This window comes from Amblyomma maculatum, chromosome 3 (genome assembly GCF_055883805.1).
Source record: "Amblyomma maculatum isolate TAMU_Amacu chromosome 3, ASM5588380v1, whole genome shotgun sequence".
NCBI lineage: Eukaryota > Metazoa > Arthropoda > Arachnida > Ixodida > Ixodidae > Amblyomma > Amblyomma maculatum.
Genome location: NC_139346.1, coordinates 28,100,330 through 28,125,292, shown reverse-complemented (window position 1 = coordinate 28,125,292; position 24,963 = coordinate 28,100,330). Strand labels below are relative to the sequence as shown.

The 24,963-nt window shown below is 46.3% G+C and overlaps 1 protein-coding gene across 4 annotated transcripts in view; it reads right to left on the bottom strand.

The window, feature by feature from the left end:
• Positions 1-24,963, bottom strand: part of LOC146194405 (DIS3-like exonuclease 2) — a 157,986-nt gene that overhangs the window by 28,403 nt on the left and 104,620 nt on the right. For 3 of the 4 annotated variants that reach the window (XM_084597395.1, XM_084597397.1, XM_084597398.1), the window contains 5 exons: positions 21,719-21,863; positions 20,024-20,263; positions 13,210-13,386; positions 9,159-9,400; positions 410-638 (listed from right to left, as the gene is read on the bottom strand). In XM_084597395.1, the coding sequence (XP_084453521.1) occupies positions 410-638; positions 9,159-9,400; positions 13,210-13,386; positions 20,024-20,263; positions 21,719-21,863 (1,033 nt within the window). The remainder of the gene's footprint in view (positions 1-409; positions 639-9,158; positions 9,401-13,209; positions 13,387-20,023; positions 20,264-21,718; positions 21,864-24,963) is intronic. The other variant, XM_084597396.1, reaches the window with a different exon arrangement.

Genomic DNA, 24,963 nt, shown 5'->3' with positions numbered 1-24,963 from the left:
TCTGCTGACACTGTAAAGTGTTCACAGTTTATTGTCTTCAATAGCACACGCACCGTGATGCCACTCCGCAGGAAACTACAAAGTGTGGCTGCCGGACCAAGTAGGAGCTGTGCACAGCATGTTCTCGCAATAAGGTTTTATCACTGGGTGCATTTTTGTCTCGTCTAGTTAATTTTAAAATCCCGGCCAATAACATTTTACGCAGTGCCGACACCTTCAAATTTATGATACTTTAAAGTATGTAGGCTAACCCAGACACTTATAATGCCTGTACTACCCTACCTCAACAGCCTGTCTCTACCTTCTTGTTCACAATGCTTTTCTTTTTTCTTTTTCACTTAGTTTTAACTGTAAGAAAGCAATTTTTAGGCATACAGGCTTGAAAATGACCAATACGGAATGCAGCCACCTCCAATGCGATGAATGTGGCCACCTTGTCAACTTTGTCCCTGACCTGCAGAGTGCCAGCGGTGGTGGTGTCCAGGACCACCCCATGTGCCGAGCAGAGTGCCTCCACCTCCACCATCTGGGCGTCGTCAGGTGGCGGATGGGAGCGCAAGAAGGCCTGGTCGGGGAAAGTCTTGTACAGACGATGCGCTACTGCCATGTTGGCCAGCAGCATCAGTTCCTCGATTAGCCTGTAAGAGGCACCAATGCTGCTAACGTCTTCTTTATCTGGCACCTTCATTTGTTGCTCCAGTAACTGACACACAGTCAAAGTGAAGTGCGGTGAAGCTTTCCCACACACAACACTGTGGTGTGTGAGAGCACCTCCGCTACCGCAATGCACCGAGAGACACAGGAGATGGAAATGAAAAGAATAGTCATTGTATTGCTCTTCTTGTTGAACCATTACCCAGCCTTTTACTAAATAAATACAAAATTATGCAAATCGTCATTCAATAATGTGAACATTTTTTCCACTTCCTTGAACTTTGAATTAATGAGCTACCACTGTAGTATGTTAGTATCTTTTCATGCATTTGTCACTGAACTCTGCTCCCAGTCCATACAACAATGAGCACATTTGACTGCACAGTTTGTCAGTATAAAGAGAACAGCAAAGCTTCGGAGCAGGCCAAGTTAAGTGAGTTCAAAACACCCACACCTGCCAACCTGGTGAGAGCAAAAATCAGAGAAGATTTCACATTCCTGGCAAAGGGGAAGAGGTGAGGAGGAGGGGGGCGGGCACTTTCAGGCAGTGACTAATGAGTCCTAATGTAAACATCCAAAACGTACACACAAAAGCAACAGTAATCATGAAATGCAACTAGAGGTGTGCGCCGAGAAGTTTCTATGCCGCAGTCGAGTGTTCTCACTATGCCTCTGCAACTGATCACCGCACCGTTTTAGTTTTTTTAATGTGAAATCATTGCTAGTGTCCTTAGATGCAATTCCGTCCACAACCATTGTTGCTGGTTGTGGTGGTTTCGAAAGATGAGCCATCGCGCCGTCATGGGGCATAGCATAGCACAGCTTGGCCCATGAGGCATACGGCCAAGCGCAATACAGGAGGATCAGATGGCGTGACGTTTGGGTAAAGCCATGGCAATGACCCTTCATCTACTGCAGCTGCATTGGCTGCACACCAACTGCTGAATTCACAGCCACTGACAACGAATGATCACTTGGCCGCCACCATTCAAAACTGGCACAGCTTTGGCTCAAATTGAACTCTATGCCAAATTGGCCTTAATCAGCTGCTTTGGTCCTGGTGCGGCCTCTGATGGTGGTGCTGGCGGGAGCGATGCAACAGCAGATACTCCAGTGCTGGTTTCGTAAAAAATGCCGCTACGGAGCAAAGGCCACTTATTGGGAGATTTAGAGCAGTGATTATACCATGGGAAAGGTTGGTCAAAAATCAAAAGTCTCCTGGGCAAATTGGGAGGATTGGCAGGCATGAAGGGAGAATTCTGGCGTGCACAGGACAACACCTTACTGAGAGCATGATGTCACATGTGCTCCCTTTGGCACAGTGCCACAGCTTTGGTAATCTACCATGCGTGTGTAGCTCCTTGCTGCTCCACTTCATCAGCTTTCGAATAAGTGAGTAATCATCTCTTTGAGCAGGCACTGGCAGAGGCTGGGGAGAGGAAGGATGGGAATCACACAAGTGCTACACTGCACAGAACAGCAAACATTTTAAGATTCCACACCTTCGTTTCCACTTCACTTTGGAAACATAGTGTGAATAAAACAAGAAAAAAAGAAGAGAGGGACAAATGTGAGCATTTCGCCAATGTCTGTCCAAAGAAATGCACAGCGGCCTTGTGCATTCGCCTCAAAATAAACGAATTTCAATCAGCGATACTGACGGCGAACTGACGCAGTCGTCACCTTTTTTGGCGATAAGGAAGGCCTCGATGACCTCCCTTTCAGTCTTGTCCCCTATCCTACCGAGGAAAGTGGTTTTATCCAGATAGGGGTCGCATCCGCAGCTTTTGCAATGCAGAGGTAAATTGCTACCTGTTCCTTCAGTCCAGTTTTTCACACAGTTTTACTCGTTCGCTTAATATGAACCAACTAGTCCACTGGAGTGTCTTACTTTAAGCGTTCATAAAAAGTCTAGTATAGTAAAACCCCGTTAATTTGAACTTCATGCGGTTGGAAAAAAGTTTGGATTACCTAAAGTTGGAATTATCAAATGGTGCCGAAAACGATAAGCACCACTTGCATTATGGCAAGTCTGCTTGGTGAGAGACTGAGCAATGAATGCTCCCTGCTATTTAGAAGAAAACAGCGTGACAATGACTACCTCTTGTAGTGCTCACCATTGGGAGAGTCCAAGCAGAACAGCTTGAAAATGGTAGGCACCTTTCACGGTTTGATGCGGCAATGGAGGTGCCCCTTCTCAAGAAGCCTGTGTCGCGTGTGAGGAGGCTGAATGGCATACTTCCAAAGCAGTGGAAGAACCACTGCTGCCAATGAGCATCCAACATGCCATTGGGTGGGTAATATTAATACTCTGTGTGGCTGATACGCACATGCAAAATAGTCATGTTTGCTGAGGAATGGAGCGAGAAGTGCCAAGTTCACGCGTGCACGCCAGAAGTGCGTGGTCAACTTCGCAGCATTCAGGTTTGAGGAGTGCTATTTTGGAAATCGCTTACAGTGAAAACCATACCTGGATGCTGCCTAACCAGAGCAGCCTTTAGTAATGGTATACCGGCTCTGCCAAACTGCAAGCCCCACGATGGCCGCAAACCACCTAAATGCTATCGCAAACCGTGAAAAAAACCCCCATTGTTTGGTGCCCCGGTGCACGTGCTGCAATGCATGCGGTGTGGCTGCACGGGCTAGTTTGTAGTCAGAAATTTTTGTAGTACATTGTTTCGTCTCTGAGGCCTAAAGAATGTAGTTTTCAGACTCCGATGATAACTGAGAAGGGATAAAAGCAGTTGCTGCAAAACAACTGCCGTTGTAATGTCGCCCTTTCTTGATTCGCTCCAGCCAGTTTAGAACCACTAAATAAAGCAAAATGGTGTTTACTTTTTGCCATCGCCTAAAATTTCTGCATCTTCATACACAATCCCAGTTGTTGCCGCTCACTGCACATGTACCATGCATCCAAGACTCTACGCTGGCTATGCATGCATGGGCTGACACGGAAGCTCTTCTGGCATGACAGGCTGTGCATGCAAGCTTGTGGGCAGCGTTCAGCCAAGCCACAGCCAAGCAAAAAACTCATAAGGGAAAAGAAACCAAAAATGTCAGTGTGCCTTTTTTTTTTCTTTTTTTTTTCCCTGCAGAAAGTGTTTTGCATGGTCCAGAATGGTGCCAAAAATTATTCAAGGTGCAAGCTGGGATCCTACGAAGCAGGAAGGTGCAGGGAAATCCTTATGGCGTGCCATTGCACAAATAGCGCTGCAATCCGCCTTTTGCGCGAGTTCTATGCGCATGCGCGAAGTCCCAGCGGCGACTGATATAAACATATTGGACGGCGTCGACGGCGTTTCTCTCGCACGGTGACTGCCGCAGGCATGGAAAAGTGATGCAAACCAAATCTGCCGCGTACGGTTGCCACTCTCGAGGCGTGCCAGGGTTCAAGACGCGGTTTTTCGGGAGCTCTTCGGCGAGCCGTGACCAACAACGAGGTGAAGCTTGAATTAGGGCTACCAAGTGTCAAGATGTGAATGGGCGACTTAAGCAACCTACTGCATACTCTCGACTGTGCGAAAAACACTTCGTTACAGGTATGTATGCATCCGAAGGAAATGTGCATGATGAAAAGTACCTACTGAAGTTAGCACCAAGCCTGTAACCAACCAGTGATAGCTGCAATGAGGATTCGTTTGGCGCGTGTTTGGTTTATGAGCGATGGGGCTTGATCGCGATGTATTTTGTCGCTTGTTTTCTTTATGTGCGAAGGGGCTGGGTAGCATAAGATGGCTATGTGCGCTAGACCGTAATATTTAGCATGTTTTATCGCGACTGCCGCCTGAAGAAAAACAAATACAGCATTTGTTATGATGCACCGCCGCTCGCGAGCCGAGTGGTTGAGCTGGTCATGAGGCTCGTGAACGGCGGTGCATCACAAACGCCATATTTTTTTCTTGTTAGTCAGGCGGCAGTCATGATAAAACATGCTAAATATTACGATATAGCGCACACAGCCACCTGTGATACCTGCGCTATCTGGCCCTTTCGAAAATAAAGGAAACAAACGACAAAATACATCGCCATCAGGCCCCGTCGCACATGAAGCAAACACGCACTGAACAAATCCTCATTGCAGCGATCACTGGTGCGTTACAGGCTGGGTGCGAACTCCAGAAGGTACTTTTCATCATGCATATTTCCTTTAGATGAATAGATACCTGCAGTATCTGTGCTTTTTCCGCTCAGAGCATATGACACACTTGAACACTCTTGCACGATGCACAGTGTTACTTTTTTTTTTTACCTTACAAGCTCGCCTTCGTTCTCGCCAAAGCATTTGGATTTTGTTCCTTCGGTGTACTCAATCAGCTGCACTTTGCTAGGGAGCTTGAAAGTCGTCGTGCCAAATGAGCCAAACGTCTGCAACGGCACGAAAATCGTCGGGCACAAATGAGTCTCCTGGAGGGTTCATGCTCGTTCACTTGCGGAGTGGACCGCTCTGGACGTAGAACATTGGTTCCTGACCGACATGAGCATCCGATGTGTAGGAGATGCGAATGTATCATCATGCAGTCGTTGATTCCGCAGAAATCGCTATGGAGGCAGAAAGGTTGTGGATCCTTTCACAACAGAATGACCATTCTTTGTGCATCGAGAACCTCTTCACCACTACGACCATATCTGTTCTGGGGGCAGAAACCGGCTACAGCTCTGGATCATCTATTGCCAGAAAAATGCCATGCGTTTCCTGCAGATGTGTATTCCGGCTGGGACAATGCCCTGTTCAGGGGGTGTGGATAAGTGCCTCTCTGCCGAGCTTCGTAGATGAAATACAAGCTGCACGCTTGTACATGATGCGAGGAGGAAACAACGCCTATTTCACCATGCCGGCGCCGCGGTGATCGCATTGTGCTCAGTGACTCAAAACACCCCGCGCATATGCGCCGCTCGTACGTAACAAAAGACGATTCTACCGAGCTCTGCAGCATCAACAAACCCCTGGCTGCTTTGCCCTTTGAAATCCTTCTCTCTCTGCCTCCGCGCTATTCTTTCGATTGTTTTTATACAATAAATTTAAGTCTGTCGTGAATCTGCACGCTGAAAAAGTCTCATTCTGTCCCATCAAACACAGCCCGCGCCATGGCGCGCACTACTCGCTTTTACAATACGAAGACAGTACAGTCGAACCCGGATATATCGAATTCGAAGGGGATCGTGAAATAGTTCGATATATCGATAATTCGATATACAGAAATCAGCTTGAGACGCTACTTGGGATCGTGAAAAATGATACGGTATTTGTCGCGTAATCAACCCAGTCGCATAATGAACCCAACCCCCCTTTTTGTCCTAGAGAGTATATATATATATAAAAAAAAAAAGCGTGTGGAGGCGCGTCCCTCTGTTTCGACCGTCGAATCCACAGCTCATATATCGGCAGCGCGCCAAGATGCGACGCAGTGATAACGTCAGGCCGTGTTTATCTTTTGATAGATCCAGCGGTGATAGGGAGCGAACTTGGCAGAGTGCCCGTGATGGCTTGATTGCATAAGCCTGGTTCGATTTATTACGCCGCGCTTGGGGCGGGCGTAGTCCACTGCCACAAAATCATTGGAAGCGTGATAGCTGCAAATGCCGTTTGAAAATAATGCTAGCTAAAAGTCGGTGTCATGATTGCAGCTGACCGCATACTTTCGTTGATTCGTAGATGTAAGAATGGACGACTCTCGAAAAAAAAAGAAACCTGCCGCTTAATAACGTCCGCACCCGCTATGGCTTACGCTGCGCCGCAAGTTCAGCAGAAGTAAGGATGACACTAGCAAAAGAAAAAAAAAAAAAAAAAAAAAAAAAGATTGCAGCTTCTTAAAGGCCGCAGCCGTCAAACGGCAGCTTCTTAACGGCCGCAGCCCGCAAAAAAAAAAAAAAAAAAAACATTGCCGTCTCTGCGTGTGCAGCCGCCTACGTGCAGCACGACGCGCCATGGCCGCTCCACGTCAGCCGCCACGCACAGAGCATTCACAACACACACTGGAGAAAGCCGAGCTGGCTTGTCCGCGCATGCGTAGTGTGTGCTGCTTCGAACGAAGACCGGGAAAGAGAGAGAAAGGGGAGAGATAAAGCTCGACAGAAGAGTGGACACATCCTTGCGCTGAACTCTATCTCGTTTTTCCCCTCTCCTGAACACTACTGTTGTTCATTGGCTACCTCTCGTTCCTTCATGCACATGGCTTGCAAACGTCAGGTGCTGGTGCCTTTGGGGAAAGGGCGCGGCGCTGCCCTAGACCAGCCGTCGCCAAACTGTGCCCTCTCATTCCTTCCGCGTGCGGCTTGCAAACGTCACTTGGCAAACGGCCGATGATGCGATCGTCTTTGAGGAAGTCGCACCGCACCGTCCAATACGTGATGCGGAGTTCGATATATTGAACGACCGGTGTAATTGAGTTCGATATACGACGTAGTTTTCCTATACTTTTACATGGGATTTTCAAAGGGATATTCCGTGAGTTCAATACAGTCAACGACCAAATTTTCGAACATGCCCGATATTTCGGACGTCTTTGCGGCCCCGCCACAAGCCCCATAGAATCAATGTATAAGGGCATCTGAAATTTCGGACGCTCGAATCCCCCGCCATCCAATTTTTCTGACTTTTTGACGCGACGGAAGGTCTGAAACCGCAACTGCGTTATACAAAGCCGCCATTTTGGCTATCTCCCAGTCTGCGTACCATGTCACAGCTTTGAACTACTAGCCGTACTAGCCGTACCTAGCCGTCACACACCGATTTGGTCTGGCCACGCTGGCTATGTTTACCAGCGCCTCTTCCGAAGTTTCCGGAAGCGCCGTCGCCGCCGCGACGGTTTCGCCTTTTCATTGCGGAGACTCATCGCAGACCACATGGTGTTTTTTCGCTACGCTGGTGCATGGTTTTGCTACGTGCTACGTATAGTGTCAAGTGTGCTTTGCGACGCTAGGTCTAGGTGCTTCGACACTTCGCAACAAGAGGATTTTGCTTGCCCACGATGGCCCCCACTCCATCCTCGTTGATGGCATCGAAGCGTGGAAAATTGTACCGTCGATTAACGATGGAGAAGAAAGCCGCCATTATTAAACAAGTAACGAGCAGTCGATCGCAGGCTGACGTGGGTAAGGAGTTCGGCATTTCAAAGCAAACAGTCTCGGACTTTGTCAAGAACAAGGGCAAGATCCTGGAAGTGGCCGAAAAACCATTTGGTGCCAAAAAAAAAAAAGAAAGAAAAAAGAATGCAAGCCAAGGTGTTCACCCAAAGCTTGAGGAAGCCCTCATCGTGTGGCTTAATTCAATGACTGCAAAGCGGTTGCCGGTCTCGGGCGGCGTCTTGAAAGAAAAAGAGGAAAATCTCGCGCTTCAAATGGGCATTGACGATTTTAAGTTTAGTGATGGGTGGCTGAGAAACTTTAATAAACATCGGAATGACCTCAAGTTCAAGGTATGCGGTGAGAGCGGTGCCGTCGACAATGCAGTTATTGAGCAGGACCGCAACGAAAAACTGCAGCCTTTGTCGCAGCAGTCCTCTGCTGACAATGTTTTCAACTGCGACAATACTGGCTTATTTTATAAGATGTTGCCAGAAAGAACGCTTGCTTTTGCTGGTGACCCATGCTACGGTGGCAAGCACAGTAAAGAGCGGCTGACCGTTCTCGTCGTCAGCAACATGTCTGGCAGCGAGAAGCTTCCCTTGCTTGTAATCGGGAAGTCGAAGAACCCGCGGTGCTTTAAAGGGGCATCGCTGCCAGTGTTGTACGAAGCCAACAAAAAGGCATGGGTCATTCAGCAGTTGTTCTGAACGGCTCTTTATAACGCTTTGGTGTTTCAGAAGCCTAATACCTCGTCCTTGACTATTTTGATCCCAGAAATATTCGTAAAATGGTACGTCTTTTTGCGTTCCCTAGAGGGTCCGAAAAATCGGTCGTTGACTGTTTAACCAAAATTCGAAATATCCGGGTTCGACTGTATATGCATGCGCTATGACTGGATTGTGAAAACGCTGAAATATTCCCCAACACTGCATGAACATGAAATTGCAATCACTGTTACTAATTTCTACCTCGAAGAAAAAAAAAAGGGGGGGGGGGGGGGGGGGGGGTTTCGCTTTCTACCTGCGTTGACGTGCCCATTTCGCATGGTACGCTTTCGTGTCTTCTGCCACACTGCCGTCCAATGTGTTTCTCACCGCTTCCCGTATGATGGCGCCACATCCTCCCGCAAAAGGCGGATTCCATCCCTGCATTGTCTGTAGGGACCTCTTTTGGTGGCGTCTGCTGCTTGTGGTCGAGTTGACTTCGGCCATAGCATCACTCCCTGGTCTTATTTTAGGACTTTTCCGCTGTCCACTCTTTGCTTCTCGTTACGGCAGCTAATCAAATACCCCCCCCCCCCCCCCCAACCCCCATCTGAAGCTATAATCCAAAGAACAGAGACACGAGAAAATCTCGCAACATTTGCAGCTGAATAGCAACTGCAACGCCCAGTGGCCCCAGTTGGCCATGGCCCCCCATTTCTTTGACCCCCTCCTCACCTGTGACTCTCAGTGTGCTCGTAGACGGAGAAGCCGTATGGCTGGAAGTTGGAGCCGAGGGAGAAGACCACCTTGACCTGGTCCAGCCGCAGCGCGCCTCCTTGGAAGCGGCGCTTGCGCATGGCCTCCGTCATGCCCCGCAGCACATGCAGGCATTCGGCAACCTGCTCCACAGTGTGGCCACCCAACACTGGGGGCAGCTCACCCGGCTCCCTTTGTCGCCCGGGGTCATCCATTAGATCCTGCATGGGGAGGGACAGTGCAAGTAGTTGCATTCAGTGCAGGTGGTTTGGTTGTTTATGGGTTTCAAACGCCCCAAAGCCAAGCACGCTATGAGGGATGCAATAGTGGAGGGTCGTGGATAATTTTGATCCCCAACAACGTGCACTGACATCGCATAGTATACAGGCAAATTGCTTCTTGCCTCCATCGAAATGTGGTTGCCATGGCCGAGATCGAACCCACACTAATGGATTCTACAATCGAGCTCTCTAACCATTGATCCTTGACTCTGTAAAAGTTTCCACCTATTAAGTGGGTAAAAGGCAAGCAGAAGCCCAGGCTTGTAACAACTAACAAATGTAGAATCTTACTGTTGCCTTGCAGGGTGCTGCCTTTTCCTGGCTGCTAAGATGTTGTGAGCACTGCTACATCGCAATTTGGGACGTTCCGGCATAAATCATTGTGAATGGGCACTAAAAGCTGGCTTGTGGGACAAGTGATGACAACCATGTTTAGTTTCAAGGTGACTTGGCTTGACCTGACATGGGATGTTACCTGCACACTGTGTTAGATGGAGGGCATTTGGGCAGGCCACACCACGTGGATACTTTCTGGAACAAAAAACTATTGCCTAGTAGAAGCACTTTTCCCCACCTCCGATACCGTATTCGGTGATATACGCCACAAGCTTGACCTCCCGCTCTGGAAAGCGTCCCAACTGCGGCCCACGGAAGCCCCTTTTGCTTGGCATATGTAAAAACCCGAATATAATACGGACCCGCGTATAATACGAAGTGCAATTTAGGGGTAGCAAAATGGAAGGAAAAAAAGTTTTCACCCGCGTATAATGCGACCTAGGGAAATTTTTCGAAAGCCTTTATTTTCAGAGCATTTCGCGCTCATTTCATTAGCAATCATCGCTGTCTGTCGAACTTTCTTCAGAAAGTCCTTTGCTGGACATATCTTTCCATAAGAAGTCGTCTTCTGTCCCATCGAGTGCATTGGAGATGCTGCATTTCTTAAAAAAGCAGGAAACAAGCTCCTCAGGAATGCTGGCCAAAGCATCCACGATCCAGCTACAAATGATTGCTGGAGAGGCCCGCTTCAGTCGCCCAGAAGCAGTTACTTCGGGGTCTCCCGACCTCATCCAATCCTGGTAGCACCACTTGATAGCATCCTTAAATGGTTTGTTAATACAAACATCTAGCGGCTGTAACTGGGACGTCATTCCGGGAGAGATGACGATGAGTTCGGTGCGCGATTCGCGCAGTAATCTCTTTACCGAGTCGGCCAGGTGGCAGCTTAATACGAGCAGTGATCTGAACCCCAGCAGTGCTCCGGGCCGCCGGTACCACACAGACTTGACCCAGTCAAGTACTAATGTCTCGTCCATCCAACCGTTGTCCTGACACCGGACGACAACATTTTTCGGTAGCTTCTCACCTTTAGGTAGAGTCTTCCGTTTGAACACAACATATGGTGGAAGCTTGCGGCCATCCGCAGTGCAGGCCAGCATTATGGTAACCCGCGTCTCCTCATTCCCTGTCGATCGGACACAAACCTTCTTACCGCCTCTTTCGTTCACTGTGAGCGCCGACGGCATGTCGAGGCACACGGGAGTCTGGTCAGCATTCCAAATCGTGACCCTTCCGCAGTGATATGACATGTCGCTGGAACGCCACAAGCTGTTTTACGTAGCTTGCGGGGAGTTTCTGTGAGACTGAAGTTCGCCGACGCAAGGAAAACTCTGCTCAATGCATAAAACAGCACACCCAATTTTTGTTTGCTTCAAAGTCACTCCGCGGAATGCCTTTATCCGCGGCAATCTCCCTCGCTTTAGCTTGGAACAGCTCAATGCTTACTACGAGGTGTGCTGCACGCTGTTCTTAGACGAAGGTGGCGATATCCTGCTCGATTTCGAGAAACACTCCGCTCTTTCGTCTCCGAAAACCCTTTCTCTTCCCGCTGCACACAAATGGGGCTTCTTTCTGTTTACTCCAGCTCCGAATGCTGCCCTCAGTGACGCCGAACTGCCGCCCAGCCGCACAATTCCCAACGGTCTCGGCAGCGAGGATAGCCTTTCTTTTAAAGGCAGCTGAATACTGTCTTCGCGCTCCTGACATCGTGGCAAATACCACTCTTTCACTGCGTTCACTTCCAAAAGTTAGAGTGAACAAAATGGCGGAGCAACAACAAAAAAAAAAAAAACGAAGGCTACCGATGCCACCACTAGGTGACGCAACCTTCGAAAAAGTATTGATGATGATAGCACCGAGCAATAACGAAACTGGAACTGTGAATTTGAACCAAACATTGTTTTGATCCGTATATAATACGAGGTAGAAATTTGACGCTACAGAATTTGTAAAAACAAACCCATATTATATTCGGGTTTTTACGGTAACAGTTGAAAATTATGCCTCACTGCCACTCTCGCACAGCACTTTTAGGAGCGTCGAACTTGCGGCCAACTGCACAATTTTCGTTTCTTCGGCACAAAGATGGCCGCCCACATGAACGCTGAAGTGAATGAGCGCTGAATCTTTTAAATTGAATTCGATTTTCAAAGGCGCATTTTTCTCTCATATTCGTACAGTAATTTTCTGTACAGTAGAACCACGTTATAGTAAGCTCTGATATAGTAAAGTGAAACTGAATCCCCAGTTCATCTTCCATAGACAACTGCAAGTTTTTTTCCCCTTTATAGTTAGTAAAGACATTTTTGATGTAGTGAAGTGCGTCTCGCTGCAGTGATGTACTTCCCACAAAATGCATCGCCACAGGTGTCCTAACTGGAATCGTGGAACAAAATTTTTCTTTCCGAAAAAAAAAAAAAAAAAAGAAAAAAAAAAAAAAAAACAAGCAAATAAATAAGCGTGTTTTCAAATGGCTTTATCATTAGACGTGCCAGCTTTGAGGAGAAGCCAACTTTAGGTAGGCCTTGAAGCCGTGAGGGAAAGCATGCGGCATGTAGGAAAAAAAAAACTGAAGCTTGTAACGAACGTGGAAGGAAGATAGAGTGGTCCATTAAGTAAGAGAACAAAAATCACGTGAGAAATAGGGAAGAGAAGAAACGGTCAAACATTCGCAGCCTTGTGCAGCGCGAAGCACGAGGCAGCTGTGACCAGAAGTGCTGCGGCTTGCCATGCATTTCTTATCTACTACCTGTTCAATGACAGAAACAGCGGAAGACGACGTCGTATTTATGCAAGCCTTCCATTTTCACTTGAAATCAAACTGAGCTGTATTTGCCCCGTTGCACACATGCTAAACGGGCACTTCCACAAGACATCAAAAAAATCTTAGAGCTGGACAAGAAAAACAAATTGCACAGATATAATAGGTGAGAGATGGAAGGTACTTTAGTGTTTTTTTTTTTTTTTTCACAAAGCAACAAAACTTGTTTAGTAAGTGTATTGACAATTACTAGACAGCATATACCCCGCCGGGGTGGCGCAGTGGTTACAGCGCTCGTCTACTGGTCCCAAGGGTGCGGGGCCTCGGCGGCTGCTTTTCGATGAGGCCAAAAGCAAGGCGCGCATGTGCTGTGCGATGTCAGTGCACGTTAAAAGAACCCCAGGTGGTAGAAATTTCCAGAGTCTTCCCCTACGGCGTCTCTCATAGCCTACCCACAAATTAAACCTACAAACTAAACTTAGACAGCATATCTTAGGGACCATGTCATTGCCAACAACTGATGTAGTAAAGACCTTGATATAGCAAAGATAATTGCCAGTCCGAATGAGTTTAGTATAGAGGAGTTCTACTATTAGCATACCTCTACAAAAAACTATGAAGCTCTCTAAAAACAAGCAGTGCAGGAACCCACCTGGGCATGCTCGTAGCTGAGCTTGCAACACGACCGTATGATGGAGCGGCCGAACCACTCGCTCAGCACCCGGCCGTCCGAGGTGAGCGTCCACACCACCGAGAAGGTCAGCTTGTCCTCACCAGGATGCAGGCTGCACAGGTGGTCGCACAGGAGCCGCGGCAGCATTGGGATCACCTGCACATGCAAGGTGGCCAGGAGGTGTCCACAGCAGCATAGACACAGGTACGCCTGTTCTGGTTAGGCATGTGGAGGTCACTATATGTCGAGAAAAGGACCTTTCAGACCAGTGTCCAATTATTACTTAACACCAGATAATTTTTTCACACAAAGACTTATAATGCCCAGAAAACAAACTGCGTTCAAAAGACCCGCACACTTCAGCTCTTCATAGACAATTTAAAGGAGTGGCCTTTTTGCACGTTCAGATTCTCGTGAAACTACCCCCATAGCACAACCTGAACGTGCCACCATGTGGCTCCAAGAATTACTGCACATGGATGCCCTGAAACAAACCAAAGAAGTTGCTCACACTACAACAATGTGCATTCATTTCATAATTCTCAGCTGCATGGCACATTCAACAGAACAGCCACTCACCGATGAAGAGAAGAAATAGTCAAAGGTATAGAAGACAGTCTAGAATTAAGAACAAATAAGTGAGTAAGAATAGCGAAACATAAAAATAAGAAAGAAGTCTCCGCTTGAGCCACTTTCGTATAAAGGCCAGAAAGCAGGCAATTACAGTTGATCCACATGATATGTATTTACTCGCATAATGCTCGCACTTTTTTTTCGCGGAAAATTGATGTTAAGTTGGGGAGTGCATAATTATGCGGGAAAAATTTTCGAGCAAATGTTTTGGAGCGCTAAAAAGCTAATTCAAATAGGTGCGAATTGGGATTCTTAGGTCAGCTATTGTAAATATAACCAAAACATTACTTTCAAGCAGAACTTACCCTTGTTATAAAAGTACAGGGTCGGCAAAAGCGCAAATTGCTAAGGCACTTTATTTACCGCATGCAGCCTCATCATCACTCCCCGCGTTTCGTGGTATAATGCTTACAGCAGACCATACAGTTCTACTCTTGATCAGAGACTTGATCTGAGTCCGTGGCGGTACTGCAATCGCTGTCTCCGTACTACGCAGAACTCGTTGAAGCCCAAGTGCTGCTGGCAGCGCGGTTGCTATGCTGTAGCCCATACTCGAAAGCTTTTCAGCTTAAAAGTAGCTGTATAACTTGCATATCCCCCCAAAGCGATGCGACACCAAGGACACTAGACGGTGGAACAAAGCAAGCAACACGGACGGGACGAAGAAACAATGACAACGACACGCGAAGACAACTCGCAAAATGGCGACGACTATGAGCATCATGGAGGTAAAAAAAAAGAAAAGACGAGCGTAACCAATGATGATCTACCCGAGCATGCTATCGCCGCCTGGTAGCGCGTGCACACAACGCCAGCTAGGTTCAGTAGCACTCTAAAGATGTGCTTGTTATTACTAGCAGGCGACTCTTGTGGTGGTAAAATTGGTGGTGCGATGATTATGCGAGGAAAAAAAATATTCCAATCTTTGGCGCCAAATGTTGGGGGTGCGAGCATAACGTGAGTGCGAGCTAAAATTATGCGAGTAAATACGGTAACAGACTCAGATGTAATGGACATCAAGAGAGATCTCACTCGCTAGGTTGGCCATGCTGTCAAAGAAAACAATCAGTAACAATAGAAAAGTAATCACTGAATTTAGAACAGGAACATTTATTTATTTATTAGAACCTCAAGGGCCCCCAGATGGGACATTACATGAGGGGTGGGCACTTGAACGGCGGTTAACAATGGTTTGTGTGAGGTGATTACAAAGATGATGAGGCTTTTTCGATGGCAGTCTTGAAATGAGCAGTGTCGGAGATTAGGGTAAGGCTGCTGGGAAGGTCATTCCAGTCGCGAGCTGTGTGTACACGAAAAAAGACTTCTGGAATATAGTAGTGCAGGCACGATGCGGGTCCTGTGTGGGATGTTCGACGTACCGGTTGGATGAGCTGGCTGTCACGAGGTGAACTATGAAAAAACTTGTGATAAAGGCAGAGGCTTGAAATTTGGCGACGGGAAGCGAGAGAAGGAAGTTGAAGTTGAAGCTTTAATGCAGATATGCTAGAGTATCTCGAGTAGTTTGATAGGATAAAGCGAGTAGCACGGTTCTGTACAGATTCAAGAGCTGTGATAAGGTTAGTTTGATGAGGATCAAAGATAGCACTAGCGTATTCAAGTTTAGGTTGCACAAGTGTTTTGTAAGTTAACAGTTTTAAGGAAGAAGGAAGCATGCGTAGAATACGACGAAGGTAGCCAATTGTTCGGTTAGATGAATTTATTATGTGGTTGACGTGGTATGTCCATGATAAATCGCTAGTGAGGTTAATACCAAGGTATTTAAAAGAGTTAGTGGAAGTAACGGCAGAATCATTATTTTATAAGTACGCGGAATATAATTTCGGCGGCGATGGAAAGAAAGTAGTACTGTCTTTGTAGTGTGAGACATTAGCTACATTGAGCACTATTGGTGTATGCTATTAAGATCATTTTATCATCGTATATAAATTGACATTCTAACTTGTAAGGTGTCTTCCCCACTCCACACTTACGATGGCAAGCGATGGTTCATCAGCTCTGTGTATGGTTTAAAAGAACTCAGAATTGGCCCGCGGGTGGAAAACATCAAAGAAGGCACATTGATTGTGATTGCAGTGTGATGAACTGCTTATACATGCGTATGTATAAGCAGTTCGCAGCAGCGTATGTATAAGTGTATAATGGCAGGAATGCCTGCTCGTGTAAGAAGCTCTAAACACGAGAAAAAGAGGGGGTGGGGAGCAAAGCGCTGGTCACCCTGCCCACAAGTTATGGCGCGAACCAAGCCTCTGCCTGCGGCCACAATGCACCACTTGATGACAATGCACAGTTTGCCTGAATTCGGAGCAGCGCATTCATGTCGCCTTCTAGTGGGCCATGACAGCAGGCAGCTACACTACTGTTACCACAGTAAGTGTAAGCAAGTGACAGCCTTGCGTTTCACACTGTTAAGCGGTAACCGCATGAGGCGACAGCCCCTAGTGATCCGTAGAGCGACGCCGCCACCTCCAACGCCTGTCGTCGCTGATGCATACTGCATGAAGCGACGGGGCTCAGTGACAAAGAGGCGCGTTTTCAGCGTTGCTCTGTTACCGCTGCCTCGTCATTCGGTCAAGGGGAGTACAATTAAGCTATATCCCTTTTTTAACACTAAACAGCATGAAGTATGATAAAACACATATGCAATTTCCTGTTACGCATCGCATTTTAAAGGGTCACAGCGAAGTGGTGCGCTACAACACTGCAATGCCGACTTGCATTGCAAGCAGAGGATTTCTCCGGCTCCTTTTGAAAATTAACAATATCTAGCCATACTAGCCTTTTTTTTTTTTTTTACTAAATTTCCAAGTTTTTACTGAATTGTCTCAATGCATTCATATACACACGAATCAGACGAAGTGAGCGCATGTAGGCACCAGGTTCTTCGCCCAAACCGGACTAGGAAAACAAACCTCACACGCAAAAGCAAAAAAGAAAAAGCCAGAGTGGAAGTTGAGCACCCCAAAGCCTTCTGCGATTGGCTCCCTCGTGAGTCACTTCTGGGCGACACGCGAAGTTTTCTAAAATCCCAGAAACTGAGCGACAGCAACGAGCAGCGATGCTTTGGCGGCCCTCCGCCCGTCGCCGCGAATTGTCGCCTCATGCGGCTACCGCTTTATAAGCAGCAGTTACTAACCGACATGCAGCAGCATAAGCCATACAACTGGAGGGGAAAAGCAAAAGCTGCACAGATGGAAGTGTCACGAGATTCAGTTGCGAAAACTCGACATGCTGTGAACACCATATTGACATCTACCATGTGAGTTTCTTCCCTCAAATCATCCGCTTCAGAAAGCACCCCACATTATATTGCAGAACCTAGGTTAGAATATAAAGCCACGCCTATAGAGAGTTGGACCTGGCCTTAATATCTCGGCACCTATTGCAGATAGAGCAATAATTTATTTTTCAACATGAAGCCAAATATGCGGAGCACACAATGTTGCAAGTATATTTTTTAATTTCTTGTTCAAAATTTTTAAAATGGCTTTTTTTGTGACCATTATAGTGCTATATTTTTACCTTTGAACTTTGTTATGCAATAAAACAAGAAATAATTGCTAAATCAAAAAACTGCTTGCAACATTGTGTTCCTCATTCTTTCTAATGTCCAGCAATGTGTTCATCTGAAGTTTTTCTTCAGTGGTCATTTTTTAATTGTTCTTGTAAGAATTAGACTAATTGGTGTAATTATCTCGTGAAATAATTGGATCGCAAAATAAATAATTGCAGTTTTGGAATCTGCACAAAAACTACACAAACCCACCAAGTTTCATCAATTTCGATTGGTAAATAAGGAAAATAGTTTTAAGACCAGTGTCCCTCCCTTAAAGGGATTCTGCTTCCATTTATGTCTCATTAACGCGAAAGTATTACTTCGCTATGTTCAGATTTCTGTCCGCAGACCGAATAAGCAAAATCGTGTCCGCAGCAGTTGCGGGTAATTGAGAAGTGGTAGAGGTTAATGAGAGGTGTCAATCGATAGAGGCTGAAGTAATGTTGCTGCAGAAAAAATAATTAGGCCATTAAGTAATTAATTAGAATAACTGGTTCACTGGAAAGGAAAGGCGCAGTACCTGTCACATTTGTTCTGTGGAACCCTGAACTGCGCTGAAGGGAAGGGATGAAGGTGGGAGTTAAAGCGAAAAGACACACGGGTGCCGTAGTGAATACGACATCAAGAATGTGACGTCACGCAACCGGAAGTAGCGGCGAAAAAAAGGGCATAGGAAGAGACTGGCACGCAATTTGAATGTACCAAAGACTAAAAAGGGTAAACAAGGAGTGAATTAATGTGAGGTAGAGGATGTGACGTCACGCAACCAGATGTAGAGTCAAAAAAGGTCATGGGAAGGGATTGGCACGCAATTTGAAAGTACCAAAGACTAAAATGGGCGACAAACAAAAAGTGAATTAAGCTACTAGAAGAAACCAGAAGCAACCAACAGCAGCATTCGTGCTTTCGTATTACTCCAATGTAGATTCTGCAGTGCTCTTTAATTTTTTTAGTTGCCATTCTGCACTGCCCTTTACAATCATCATGCAGAAACTGCATGCAACAAAAACCCGGGTTTAGCGAAAAACCACAAACATTTTTCTGTTTCATTAAACAGTCGACGACCAATTTTTTGAATGCCCATTTTCCTGACCTGCCTGATTATTTGGACTCTGCCATGGCACCGTCACATGCTCCATACAGTCAATGTATAATGCTGAACAAAATTTCGGACGTTAACAACTTTCCTCATTCGATTTTTCGGACTTCTCTTAATTGCAAGTGAAAATCGACGAAAAGTTGCCCCAATATGGCTGCCATTTTGTTTTTCTGCAACCTCAAACTTGCATTGCATGCATCCCTCATATGTATAAGCTATACTCTCGATAGCAGGCAGTGGGGAGTTAATGGACCTGTTACTCCCTAAAATCAGACTCTGCATTACGGTTTTGTCGACCAACAGTGACGGAGGTCCGCCCAAAACAGGATGAGTCAGCAAGTGCAAGCGTGCTTCCGGCAAGTGACCACAATACGATCACACATCATGGCTTGCGTGTAGCTGCAAATGACGCAGTCAGTGGTGCACGGCGCTGCAGCCGTGGCACGAGTCCACTAGCAGACAGTGATCAGCGCATGCAGAGAAAACAAAATTGAACACTTGTCTAGTGCATCGAAAAGCATCCGCTGCCAACTGACAACAGACACTGGTGTTAATTCCTTTTGCGAAATACCGGGTGTCCCAACTGAACACTACCTCCGAGAGAGCTTTGCGTTGGTTGGACCAGGTGGCTGCTGTAACTGAGACTTACTTTTTTTACAAGTGAGATAAGCAAGGCCATGCCTGAACTGATTTGCTAGTGTCTGGCGCCTCTTTCTGCTTGAACACCGCACCGCTCCGACCGTTGCATGGTTCTCCCTGCTATCGCTGCCACGCCGGAGACCAGCTGTGAGAATGAGGCGATTGACGCCGAAGCAGACTGACCAGTTTTTGAGGCAGCTCAGTAAGTGACGTTTTTTTATAGTGAATTAATTTTTTTCGGACTTCCTGGTTTTCCAGATTCTGTTTTGGCCCCTTGAAAGCCCGGAAAATCAGTCGGCGACCATATATACAGGTTTACCTGCATGCTGAAGAGTGATACGGCACAAGCTACCAAGCCTGTATGGGGCATCAAATACGATAGGAACTTATGTTTGGTGGCTAGCTTTCTCAGGTCATATGCAATGTGACGCGTGCAAGGAGCCACAGCAGTCCTCTGTGCAGAATTCTCCCTTTACTGCCTCCTGCTTCCTTCCACTTTTTGCAGTAACATTTCAGCAATACTGAAAGCACAGGAAGAAGGCACCCAGCTGATTTCAGTTTTGTAACCTGAAATCTTGCTTCTGCCAAATGGCAACAGGACTTGCTGAGCCTGGACTGGCGGCCAAGCAAACCAATCGCTCATTTCGCAATTTTCAAATGTGTGGGATTAAGTGGCTGCGGTTCTTTCCCGGCATAGGAGCTGCGCCTCCAGTATTCATTCATTATGAAGTCTGTATTGACAGCTGTTTATAGCTTTCAGATTTAGAAATCGCTGTCGTGGAAGACCATGTATTCACATCTTCATACACAAAAGCCTCGCCATTGCGGCTAGTAGGCAAAGCACCCACCTGCTCCACAAGGTAAACGCTCGTGGCCCTCTTCTGGGCAACATTGTCCAGCTTTGTCTCTGGTCGCACAAAGCGTGACACGTCCGCTATGTGCACACCCACTTCCCACAGCTCCTGCTCCGCCCCCTCGGGGACGACCAGGCGGCGGCACGAGATGGCGTCGTCCAGGTCCCGTGCCGTCTTGGGGTCCACCGTGAATACCAGCTGCTCCCGAAAGTCCTTCCGGCCCACCAGTTCCTCCTGCAGGGCCACCACAAACCGAAGTTGTACGTAATTTATTACTTGAAAATAATTTTGTAACAGATTCATTACTTCTTTCAAGAAGTAATGCTTTGGGTAATTAAATTACATTCTTTCAATAACTGATTACCGGTAATCAATTACTTGTTTGCAAAACAGGCTACATGTGTGAAGCGCCAGCGACAATTGATAGTGTCAAATTCAGTCACACAACGGTGTGCTTGGCTGCATGCCTGACCGCGTACACCATTAACAGGCCCCGTCAGGAGCTCCACCAGCATTTACTCGAAGAACTGAATCAGATTTGCTATGGTTCCACACCAAGAGCCATGCCTGATGTTACCAAGAACACACCTATGGTAATTTTTTTTCAGCTTTTCAACAGCCTTACCTGTTATTTGTCCAGTCTCAACACTTACGGAGGACTCTCGTCCAGGGTGCACCAGTACAGCTGTCTTTGTAGCTATCAAGGCAACGTTTGACTGTTTATCATCATGCCATACTTGCAGCCTTGGGTCTTGGCCTCAGAAGGAAGCTATAAGAGTGGACTGGAAACTGGTGGCTAGCAAAAGAGTGGACGAAGCAGCCTGCAGAAGTCTTCAGCATCATAACTATTGCTTTTCAAAAGGTGATGCATGCCAACTGGCTAAAAGGTATGCTCACGAGGAAAAGAAGTGGCTTTGAAACTTGCTGACATGTAATTACCTCTTTCTTCTCCTCAATGACCCTCATTTCAGATTCCAGACTTCCTTAACATCTGGAAACTCTTTATCATCGATTTGGCCTCAAAACTGCGTTACAGAACAGCTCACAGTTCTTTTTAGGAGAATTGAACAATCGCTGCTGCGACAAATGTGGCACAGTTGAAAAGTGGAGCATATTCTGTCTGAATGCCCAGCATATGCAAAACAACGTCCCTATTTGAAGATCTAATAGGGTCACTCATCCAAGTGCCTCAACAGCGGGCTGTGTACTAGGTTCCTTAGCCTGCCATAGGCAGCAGAAACACACAGTGATCTTATTAATTTTCTATCTAGATGAAAATGGGCTCCTAGACCAGCTTCAGCTTTAACCCTCGATGCTTCTCAACGCTGTGCAATCTTTAAGCACTGAACATTGCCAGCCCATTTGTAGGACACTGTGTATCGCATCTAATTATTCCTTAGCACACTGCTTTGTGCATCTCATTCTACACTGCATGGCTCCTGATTTTTCCCCTTCTCAATTCCTTTCTTCGCACAACAGTAGGTCAGTGGATTTGAAGCACTAGCTTTTCTGCATTATTTACTAAAGATTGTCTCTCTCTCTCTGAGGCTCGGCAACAACTCATGCTGCCAGCCAACCAAAACACTAAAACACTACCACGTTATGTCCCACTTCTCATGAGCGATCTTGTCTAAACCTCTGCGACAGGAGATGTGGGATATGCATTCAAACAAAGCAGCCAGCACCAACCTCGGGCACCTTCCATTCTGGGCTGACCTCGAGGCCGTCGAGGATGTCTGGCGGAAAGTCGTCGTGGTCCACCCCGTATGACTCGAGGATGGCTTTGGTCTCCACCTCCAGGCTGCCCACGGGACCCAGAAGGCGAAGGAGATGCCTGCACACACAATCCACCTTACTTCACCCACAGATGCACAGGGCCTGCTGAATGGCAGCCTAGTATACACAAGCACACTTAGGGGCCAATATCAGCTCACTGGTGCCTGTACTTTGCTTTTGTTTCTTACATGGCAGGTTATCAGTGTATGTAACCAAAAAAACTAAGCCTGTTTGGGATGATATCAGCCAACCAGGCTTTGCACGTCAACTCCCCTTGATGCAATTCGTTGCAATGTTTTCTTTCCACATTCAGTTGCTAAAGCTGGCCTACGATTGGTCCCGAGTGCAATTGTTGCAACATGAACTTTTGGCATGCTACAGCAGCTTACAGCTTAAGGGACAAAAGACAAGCAAAACTAACAATAGGATGAACATCAGTACAAGAACTTGTCCTTTTCTTTTGAACGCTTAGGTTTGTTTCCCGAGGCATGTCTTACAACAAAAAAATCACATTATCTCATTTGGTAGCCACATGAGAGCATAGCCAACCAAATTATGTAAATTTATTTTCCAACTTCAACAAACCCTGCCAAAATTCCCCTAGTTATAGTAAAAGCTCACATATTATTAGAACTTCAATCATCCCAAGTTTGGGATAAATTGAGCTGTGCTACTTTGTACAGCCAATCTCCATAACTCTGTGTATAAAGAAGTCAATTAATTATAATGTAAATCAGTTCTGCCACAGATAATTTTGAATCGAGTGAAATGGCCCGTCATGAGGAGAATAGGCTGCATTGCCTCTAACACGCTGAGAGAATAAATCTAGAGCAATGAAACCAGCCTCATGGCCAGTGTGGCGGCCTCCCTGCGTCGCACGACTCTTGATATTTGCATCCGAAAGCCAAAGTTGTGCGAAGAGCAAGACTTGGGATGCAAAGCAAATTTCTATTAGAAACCAAGTGTAAATCAAATATGTTTCAAATACTACTAAATTAAAATTACAGACGAAATTTTCTCTGAGCCATGCTGGAAAACAATTATGGGGGACAATGAAGCTCCGCCTTTAACCCTTTCACTGCCGGGATTTTTTTCTCGTCGCTGCACTCCCCCTGCCGGTTTTTTTTTTCATGTTAGTTTCGGGAAAATTTTATGTTAGTAACGCACTGCCATGCTCTGCAGGACATGTAAACACTTTTATTCAAAATAACCTTATAGATATTGCACTGAATACAAAAAATGACAACTAATTAACAAAACAATTATTTCCTAATTAGGATGTCAAGGTGTTTAGAAAACTTTTTTGGTGTGGTACTCTTCAAAACAAGGCACCACACAGGCACCGCCATCATCAGAGTCTGAATTCATAAGCAATTCCTGAATTTCTTCGTCTGTCAAACCGCGGACGCACGCGGAACGCTGCCTCGCTATGGCTACTCTGCCGAGGCCAAGACCAAGAGACGCATCTAAACAAATGCGCCCTATCTGTTGCTTAAAATTTACACATGTTTTATGAATTTATATGTCTTCTCCATAGATGGCGCAACATGCTTGCATCGTTTTTTTTTTTTTTTTACTCTAGTATAATCGGGAGCGGCAGGGAGCGAGTTAAAACGTCAAAACGAGTATACTCGGGAGAAGCAGGGAGTGCGCATGTGTGGACACGCGAGTTATCTCGGGAGTGGCAGTGAAAGGGTTAAACGTGATAGCGTAGGCTACAACTCGACATAACAGCCCTGCTGTAACCAAACCGTATGAATGTTCGAGTGGTGTAGCATGCCCAATTCAGCATCCAAGAGTTGTTACATCAAGCTCTTGTTGTCTCATAAGTGGCACAAACAATGTCCTTCGGCCAGAGTCATGCCCGTGATTTTTCACTTGCAACGCAGACAATGCCAACGCCAGATTTTCTGGGGATGTTTAATGCTATTGCGATAAAGGGAAATTGATGTGAATAACAAATTTACTGGTGAAAACCGAATATAAAAGATAAAAAATAATTGTTAAAATCAGTACAGGTATTTGAAAATAAAGAGAGATATAGTGTTTCCTCCAAACTGAGTTTAGAAAAGAAACAGATATCATAAAGAAATAATTTTGCTGTCCTTGAAAAAAATTCTAGTACAGCAGAGATCACTTCCAACATAACCACTTATAGTGCAGGACCAGATATAAGTTTTTTTCCGGCCACTGGTGTGCCTCCCATAGGACTCTACAGAGAGTCATACCTCTTATTATGTGGTTGTGCGAAGTGAAATATTGGTTACATAATGCAGTTATAAAATCCACTCGGAGACAGTGCAGAACAGCAAGTGCCCTGCACAGCCTCGCCTACAGGGCACAGTCACCATGTTTTTAGGGCGCGGCGCAAGTGCATGCCATACGTTCCTCCTCGTCCCCATGCATTGCTCCCGCACTGATGCAGCAGCTACACCAACTACATATCATTCTTTCACTCTTCTCCTTTTCATGCATCTCAGTCACATCATATTTTCTCACTATGACCCCTCTACTCATGCTTCACTTGCACATCACTCTTTTTGCAAGAGTAATGAAAATGATCGTTGTCTTTGCTCAAGGGACCCCTTGCAAAAATCGTTAAGTTGGCTTTCCCACGCTGCTTCTTTCCCCAAACATGGCGTCACTGGCCGCCAGAAAAACGGCGATGTAGATCTGAAATCGCATTCTACACAGATGCATGTAGTGGTAATAGAGCAATTATGCGAATATGTTCTGATGCATAAATGATATGAATTATGGCCATAACATAATGTTTCAATACATTGCTGTTCCGCCATTAGAGGGGAATGCAGCATAGAGGTGAAGCTGACTTAACATTTATGAAAGGGGTCTAGTTTGGTTGCACAATGGCAGCATCGCATTTCCCAGTGGAAGCGAACCGTGAACACCGTGGTACTGGAACAGACGCTCGGCTCATTTCCTGTGCACGTTCACCGAATGATTTGTGTAGTGCGGTATTTTCATGATTACAGAAGCGGTCCCGCCGATGCAAAATGGAGGTACGATGTAATGGGCTGCCACGATAGTGCACGAAGCGCTAAATGAAGATTCATCTGTCAGTGCATCGCAAGCCTTGCTTTCTAACCAAAATAGTGCTTGAGGCTGGTCAGCTCAGGATGTTCACTTAATGCAAAGAA